Below are 8,714 nucleotides of genomic sequence, written 5' to 3'. Positions count from 1 at the left end.
GGCGTTCTCCGTTTACGTGCTGCAAAGAAGGCCCATTGCCCGAAATGTCGCCGATTATATTCGTTCTTACGGGCACACAGTGTTGTTTTACCCTATTTTTGTCGAGGCTTGTGCGTGCGTGGAGAGGGCCCACGACTTGCTGCAGGGAGCCAGGCGAAACCACGGGGCGGCGCTTTGTGCGCGTTCAACACGCGCCCTTCTGTTCCAGCGTGGGTCGGGGAGCGGTGGCGAAGTGGTTAGCGCACCGCGCTACGATCCCGGCGACCCGAGTTTCGTTTCTCGCCCACAACCAATATCAGTGGTGAATACATGCACCGTTCCTGGACCTTCTCTCGGGTCCGACTCAGCCTTTAAATAAGTACCTGCCTCGGTGTGTAAATATCAGCACTGGGGAGACAAAGGCGGCCTAGGCGTGGTGCTGGTCACCCATTCCTTGATGTGCCCTGCCGGCCTTCATGAGTGCTCGCTAACAGCACTTGCCTCCAACAGTCTGTTAAGGCTATACGGGGGGTCTTTGTCTTTGCTTGTGAGTGTGCTTGCTACATACGCGTGTGTTGGTGAGCGTTTGTAAGTGCGTCCGTGCGTGGGTGCAGCGGGTGGCGCGGTGTTGTTGTTCGTGGTGAGCGCACTGCCAACAGTGACATCTGAGCCAAATCTGGGCCTCCCCTAGATCGACTGAGCCTCAAATGAGTACCTGAGGAAACATTCCGCATTGGGGAAACAAAGGCGACGGGCTCGGTGATGTCCACACCAAACCCCTCCCGGCTTCAATCGAGGTGCTCGCCCAGAGCCCTTGCTCCCAACAAGTCCCAGGGTTACACTGAGACCCTTTCTCGTCTTGAAATGTCTTCTCGAGTCAGAGCGTACCGTGGATAAAAATGTTCTAGTAAAACTATTTCATAAAAAAGGCCAGTCAGCCGAAATATCACGATTATTCCCCCCCCCCCCCCTTCAATGACAATGAAAAAGCGCCTCGGTTTTTTGTTGTTATTTTTGTTGTTGTTATTGTTGTTGTTTTTGTTGTTGTTGTTATTGTTGTTATTGTTGTTGTTATTGTTGTTATTTTTGTTGTTGTTGTTGTTGTTGTGGGTGAGCGCGTTGCGCCCCTAACCCGGCGACCCGAGTTGAGTTCGATTCCCGCAGGCGGTGGCCAGCACCACCCCGAAGGTCACCTGAACCGGTCGTCGTGGGCTTCTCCTCGGTCGACTCAGCCTCAATGAGGACAGACGTGCAGTACCTGCAGCGATGTGCGAACATTGTCACGGGAGAGACAAAGGCGGACGGCTTTGGTGCTGGCCACCCACCTCCTCGTGTTCCGACCTTTGGTGAAAGGCGCTTTGTATAAATATGAAATAGAAGAGGTGCTCGCTAACAGCACTTCCCCCAACAGTCTGTTAAGGCTATCTTTGTCTTTGTCTTTGTCTCGTACGGGAGATGGACAAAGGAATGGAGAGACGAGACGCGGAAGAAAAAAAATACAGAGTCGCAGCAAAGAGTGAGACTGAGAGACAGAGACACGCAGATCGACAACATGGCAAGAGAGACACTGAGACGGAGAGTGGATGACACAGGCAGACCCGTAGACGCACGTGTAAGTATGTACGCGTGTAATCTACGTTCGTGGAGAACCGGACAGACAATTTCGGTCGAGGCAGGATGAACCTCGCGCCTGCCAAGGTCGGCACGCCACGAAGAGAGCGGGTTTCACGTGGCTTAGAAATCACGCCGGGACACATTTATGTGTCTCTCCCCAGCGCTGACGTTTAAACACCTCACCGGGTAGCCATTTCAGGCTGAGTGGACCTAGGCGAGACCCCCGGGACCCGGTCCGAACATTGGCCACTGTCAAGTGGTTGTCGCGCGCAATGCGCTAACCGCCGCGCCACCGCTCCCCCGCACAACACGTGCGCGCGCACGCACGCACGCGCGTTGAGCGATGCCCGCAACACCACGCCGGGCTGCCGCCACTTCCTCGTCACAGGGGGAAGCGGCAAGGAGAAGTCTTCCGCGGTCCCCCCCCCCCCCACCATTTATTTCATTTTCACTCAGGCGCCACTGCCTCTCGAGAGAAGGGCGGATACCTCAGTAACCAGCAGCAGCAGCCGCCGCCGCCGACGCATCAGTAGCAGCAGCAGCAGCAGCGGCCGCATCATCGGCACCAGCGGTCTGTGCTGCTGCCTTTGAGGGGCGGAGAAGAACGAAGCGTCCCCGGCCAGGTGAGCTGTCTCCAGGTGAGCTGTCTCCAGGTGAAGGGTCTCCAGGTGGGAAGAGAGTGAGGTAGGGGGGGGAGGAGCTCAGCCAGATGAGGTTACCCTGACCCTGGGGTGAGAATGGATCATGTTTCAGGCAGGTGACGTCTCTCCAGATAGATGAGAGGGGAGAGGGGGTTTGTCAAGCCAGGTGAGAATGGAGAGGGGAGATCCAGGCAGGAGGAGATCCCCTCGGCGGTGAGAGGGGGTTCATGCAGGTGTGGTGTCTCCAGGTGAGGCAGGAGAGTTTCAATCAGGTAAGCTCTCTCTCTAGGCTAGAACTGAAAGGAGTCTCAGCCGAGTGTTACCTAGCCCAGGTGCACTGTTTTACCGAGCAATGTTCAAATCAGACCGCATCGTTGTGCGTGGGATCGTCTAACAACTTAGCTGTGGTCAAGGTGCAGTGTTGGTTACACTGGTCCACATGGGTTACAGACTGTGAGCCTGCATCACTGACGAGTTAGTTGGACCTGTTTGGTCCTGGGGTGATGGAACCATCACTACGAAGGTTTTGATTTATTATCATGAATTACCGCCCTATTAAAAATGTGTAAGACTGCGATATCAGGGATGCACATGCACCACCGTTAACAAAACTCAACACAGTCTGCAATAGCACTGCCAGTGACTGTACAGTAATAGGCAACGTGTCGAACAATAGCCCATCTTCGTAGCAGAAATGCCAGAGAAATTGAGTGAATAATAGTTGGAGCACTGCACCGTACACAATATCAGAATATTTTTCAGAATGAAAATATTTATACTGGACGAATCCGATGAGCTATAAAGCTCTTTTTCACTGATGTCCAGAAGGGCGGGATAAGAACGTTACAACAACAACAAACAATACAAACACATGACCGTACTTTAGGGGCCTCATAGAAATTAATATTTAGACTGTGGATGAACAGCCCGACATTGACCAACACCCGAAACGTCGCCTATTGTTTTATTTCAAGATTATCGACGAATGTGTTTTTTGTTTGTTATTTGTCCTTGTTGCAAAATTGCCAACGCAGCAGCAGCAGCAGCCTCGCCACATTCTTACTTCAGTCCAACATTGGCACACTGAAAAGTGACCCATCATCATCATCAGTAGATACGCTGCCGTGCGGCTTTGTTCAAGTTGCCTTACTGCGTCTGCCGAACCGGTAATTCATTTTCTCGTTATTTTACAGCCCCTCCCCCCCACCCGCATCATTGCTGTGACCGTGTAACGCAACCCTGCCCGTGTTTTAATTAGTAACGCGACCGGCAGCAGCGCTAATATATGGCCTGCGAGTGGAGGGGAGTATTTAGTCAAATCGATCGGGATCAACGTAGGTCGCGCAACAATGGGCTCACGAGGAGGGCCTCCGCCCTAAGTCTGCCACGGTGGGTGGATTGCAGCGGCCCAACGAGCGCCCCACCACTCATTGTCACACCCACTCCATGCCTGTCAACCCATACGGTTTATACCACGTATTCTTGTCCGGGGAAATTGAGTTTTCAGGTCAATACGGCGTGCAGCCGTTTCAATACGGGCAATATATATTTTGTCTATGTGTTTGTGTTTCTCCTTTGTGATGGGACTTTGCAGGATGAACGTCGAGATTAATAAGGGCACGGGGTGATCAATACAGTCTGAATCGGTCTGTAACAAGGCCGCCACTCATAGGGAGTGTGCGACTATTGAACGGCGTGGGGGTGGCGTGCTTTGTGCTGGCTCTGCCGTGCAGTAGTCAGTACACCGCGTTGAGAGAGCAGCCCGTGTTGTCGATCCACTGCTGGAAGCGAACCTTGCCACGCCTTGAGGACTATTTGACAATACTTCACCGCGCCGGTAAAGGTGTGGGTGGGTGGGTGGGATGCAGACATCACGGTGTCTTTGGCTGTCCTGCCCTCTCGCTGCTGCCCACAACGCCGAGATTGTGCCTGTTTTGTGCGCACGGCTGTGGTCACGCATCCCAAGCGCTGTCCAGGCTCAGCACCTGCTTAGCTTCCCGGCTCTGGCGAGATTCGAACGGGCGCCTTCTCTGGGTGATTTTGGTCGGCGGCTGGAGTCGCACAGGATTCGCCGTTCTTAACTAACATCAACCGCTCATTTATAATTCATTTACAAGCCATTGTCATTTCATTTCATTATTCAATTAAATGCGTGACCCGTTAGGAGCGGGGGGTGAAGGGTAATTCAAACAAACGTGTACGGACCATTTAAAAGCCACACAATTTGGGGTGGGATGGGCTGGGGTGGGTAAGCAGACGACACAGGGATGGATTTGCTCCACGTAGAGAGCGTTAATAAATCGGTATTCCCCATTAAAATCGGACGGGATGATTGTGAGAAACACGACGGCGTAAAATGCAGTGCAGCAAACAACGAAAAAAAAGCCACGATGTGAAATAAATGCTGTAGAATGGACAATCCTGGGGGGGGGGGGGGGCTGCCGTGGTGTTCATGGATCAGAAAACAGGACTTGCAATCCAGAGGTCATCTGCTCGATTCGATTTCCCGGCGTGGCAGTTTATAAACAATGGGCAACATTTCGAGAACCACCCCATCCACACCCGCCTCTGTCCATGCACCCAGCCAGCAGTATAAAAGGGCTTCACCACAGTTGGGGTAAAGTGTGGGTACTCCCACGTCTGACAGGACGTCTGTCAACCGTGGAAGAGTAGGCCGAATTACCCCCCCCCCCCCCCCACATTCCTCACTGGACGGGGCTCTATAGGGGCTACCTGCAGTGGAGGCCTCTTTCGCCAGCAGTGGCATGAGCGGGAAATTGCAGGGCCGCACATAACCTTTCACCTCATTTGCAAGAACAACATCGCAACATTCATTATTGTTTTTGTATATCCCAGCAGTGGGTTGTGGGGGGGGAAAAAAGGGGCTGTAATAAGTATTTACCGCATTATCACTGGAATATTTCTTACGTTGCGGCTCCTAAGTGTTGACATTCCAAATGAGAAAATCGTTACAGCTGGTAACATTGCCTGCTGCCCTGCCCGGCTCTGCTCTTCTCCTTCACCTGCGCCCGCTGTGCGCCGCTGCAATGTTTAGTATTTACACGGTGGTGTTGATGCCAACGGACGCCTTGGCCCGACCGGATTTTTGAACTGAATGTTCAAATCGAACGCACGGTGCATCCCCCTGTAAGTGACAACCCGGCTCTGGGGAGCCATTAGGCCAATCGATTTGCCAATAGCTGGAGGGCAGTCATCTCAGACCTATCACTGCTGTGTGTGTGCCAGTGTGTGTGCCAGTGTCTTTTCGTGTGGGCCGCTGTCTTTGTGTGCCAGTGTGTGTGTCCAGCTGCATGTGTGTGTGCGTCTGTGTGCCAGTGTGTGTGTGCCAGTGTCTTTGTGTGTGCCAGTGTATTTGTGTGTGCCAGTGTATTTGTGTGTGCTAGTGTATTTGTGTGTGCCAGTGTATTTGTGTGTGCCAGTGTCTTTGTGTGTGCCAGTGTCTTTGTGTGTGCCAGTGTCTTTGTGTGTGCCAGTGTCTTTGTGTGTGCCAGTGTATTTGTGTGTGCCAGTGTCTTTGTGCGTGCCAGTGTCTTTGTGCGTGCTAGTGTATTTGTGTGTGCCAGTGTCTTTGTGTGTGCCAGTGTATTTGTGTGTACCAGTGTCTTTGTGTGTGCCAGTGTATTTGTGTGTGCCAGTGCATTTGTGTGTGCCAGTGTATTTGTGTGTACCAGTGTATTTGTGTGTGCCAGTGTATTTGTGTGTACCAGTGTATTTGTGTGTACCAGTGTATTTGTGTGTGCCAGTGCATTTGTGTGTGCTAGTGTATTTGTGTGTACCAGTGTATTTGTGTGTGCCATTGTATTTGTGTGTGCCAGTGTATTTGTGTGTGCCAGTGTCTTTGTGTGTGCCAGTGTATTTGTGTGTGCCAGTGTATTTGTGTGTGCCAGTGTATGTGTGTGTGCCAGTGCATTTGTGTGTGCCAGTGTATTTGTGTGTACCAGTGTATTTGTGTGTGCCAGTGTATTTGTGTGTGCCAGTGTCTTTGTGTGTGCCAGTGTATTTGTGTGTGCCAGTGTCTTTGTGTGTGCCAGTGTATTTGTGTGTGCCAGTGTCTTTGTGTGTGCCAGTGTATTTGTGTGTGCCAGTGCGTGCGCCTGGCTGCGGACTGCGCTGCGAATCCATTAACATCGATGCCGAGAATATTCTAATCCAGTCTTCAGGGCATCTCCTCTACGAGCTGTGGTTTGTAAGCATCAGCACTGGGGAGACAAAGGCGTCGGGGCGTGGTGTTGGCCACCCAATCCCTTCGTGTGCCGATCCAGTCTTTCTTACGTGTCTCGCTAACAGCACTTGCCCCAGAAATCTGTTCAATGCTACATGGATGATCTCTGTCTGTGCCCGGCTGTGGTGACAGGTAGTGCCTGTGCACAGAGGGCTCGATTTGGATAAAGGATGGGCTGTGCCCAGTCCGCACTGCAGTCCGGATTGGACGAACAAGATGGCAAGAAGGACAAGGTGCAGAGCAAGGCGCCGGGGGGTATCTACGTTCGGGACCCCACGTTACGACCGCAGGTGCTCCGCAACGCAACACACGCACAGCACACACTTCACACAGTACACAAAGAGTTCACAGAGGTCACGCACTACACACAAAACACTCATTACACTATACACACACAACTTGCATTACGCACAACACACTCGTTATGCACAGCATACGCACAATCAGCACCTAACACATGCAGCACATGCACACAACGCAGGCGCAGCACACTCATTACTGGAGCAGCACACGCAGTACGTACATCACGCTCACTGGACATAGTGCACAAAGAACACACGCACTGGACACACGGTGCACTCACGTGTGTGTGTGTGTATGTACGTTGAATTTCTTTGGCACCGTACGTAGCCAACCGTGCTATTTGGAAGTGCGGAGGTAGGACAAGAAATTCAACGCAAAAAGCAGTTCTAAAAAAAAGTTCGTTTTCAATCGAGCACTAATTGGGCGAACACTGCAGTCCCAATTCGAGTGTGCGAACCCGAGTTTATCGCGACTCAATTGGCCAGAATATAGTTTGCTAGTTTCCTGCTGTCTCTCTAAGACGAACAGACATTTATTATTAACCAAGTGAGAACCCACTGAGAAACTCTGTCGGTTATGCGCGCAGAAAACAGGAAACTCAAATGTGAAATGTCACAAATAAACCTTGAAGATACAGTACATCGAGACTAACTTCCTGCTCAACTGAGAATTGAACCGGCGGTCAGCACCCGTTTTACAGCCCTTGGTGTATAATTCCGCGTTCATATGGCGGGGGTTGAGTCCATTCATTGGACAGCCACTCTAATTTTTTCCCACAGTCGTTGTTTGTTTTATAGACCCCGGAGGAATTATGAGGCTGAATCAACCCCGAAACCCAGAAATTGAATTCGCGACCACCGTGATTGCGAGCCGATTGCGAGCCGCTCGCTCTGTCGAACAAGCCACCGGACCCCGTTAACTATCAAGAGCACATATTCTTATTCTTAGGTTTTTCGGTAAAGTCACGTCGGTAAAACATAAAAATTTATAAAAGTAAATAAAAATCACGACGGTTCGGAGGCAACACAAGCTTCCGTCTTCAGGTGGAACCGTCACAGCCACGACAGCTGTATCAAGTAAATGAGAGATTGCAGGAGCTACCACTCCGTTTATATAAAAAAAACCTTGCAGTCACGAAAGCTTCAAATCTAGTATCAAGAGCACATTAAAACCATCGGTCACAGACATGGACAATGAACACAACAGCGGTTCAAGAATCTGTACAGCTCAGATGTGGCACAGGGGTGACCAAAAAAGCATTTGCACTGAACGCGCCCGACCACTGGGTCAGGTTTTGTTGAAAAAGGACTTATTAAAAGAGGACATCCTCGTTCTATTCGAGAGACGTAGCATGATGATGAGTTTCATCATCCCCCGCCTCCATTTTTCTACTTTACGTTTGTTCCGCTCGCCTTCCCTTCCCCTTATAAGAACCCTACGCCCCCTCTGCTCGCAGTCCCTACTACGTGAGTGAGGCAGTGTGCCCCCCGCCCCCCAAAAGTTTCTCCCCATTCCCAGAACCCAGGAGAACACCGAGTTCGCACTGAGGTCCGCGGAATTTCTAAAATCCCCTCTCACCCCCTCCCTTATTACGGTTCGTGTCTTTTACCAGACTCTTGTCAATTAAAGTAAACAATAAAAAAAATACTTAATAACAAATAATAATGAAGATTGAAAAAGGTTACTACTGTACAGATTACTTAATAAGGAGTAACTTCAGGGCTTTTTGAACGCTTCCGCGGGCTGCTTCTACTCAGATCGAAGGTGGCTACGCCCAGCCCGTGATGCTGGGCGCTGAGATGACGCGTTGGTGACACTATCAGAAATATTTGTTCTAACTTATCATTATTACATACTCTTTGGTTCTTATTATCATTGAAAATGATTTTTTCTTTTTAAAAAAATGTTTGTTAAACACATTTTTTTAGTTTTTC

General features: G+C 50.7%; 1 protein-coding gene across 5 annotated transcripts in view; it reads left to right on the top strand.

Moving 5' to 3' along the window:
* The first annotated feature begins 2,042 nt into the window (after window positions 1-2,042).
* LOC133347747 (tyrosine-protein kinase HCK-like) overlaps window positions 2,043-8,714 on the top strand; it is a 44,847-nt gene continuing 38,175 nt past the window's right edge. The window contains exons 1-2 of one of the 5 annotated variants that reach the window (XM_061560299.1): window positions 2,043-2,231; window positions 6,610-6,767. In XM_061560299.1, coding sequence (XP_061416283.1) covers window positions 6,648-6,767 — 120 coding nt within the window. In that variant the 5' untranslated portion in view covers window positions 2,043-2,231; window positions 6,610-6,647. Of the gene's footprint in view, window positions 2,247-2,373; window positions 2,507-6,609; window positions 6,768-8,714 lie in introns of those variants that run through there. The other 4 variants (XM_061560301.1, XM_061560303.1, XM_061560302.1 and 1 more) reach the window with 4 other exon arrangements.

Source organism: Lethenteron reissneri, chromosome 26 (genome assembly GCF_015708825.2).
Source record: "Lethenteron reissneri isolate LAM-NWPU_2019-01 chromosome 26, ASM1570882v1, whole genome shotgun sequence".
Taxonomy (NCBI): Eukaryota; Metazoa; Chordata; class Hyperoartia; order Petromyzontiformes; family Petromyzontidae; genus Lethenteron; species Lethenteron reissneri.
The sequence above is the reverse complement of the archived record's forward strand: the minus strand, read 5'-3'. Positions and strand labels throughout refer to the sequence as shown.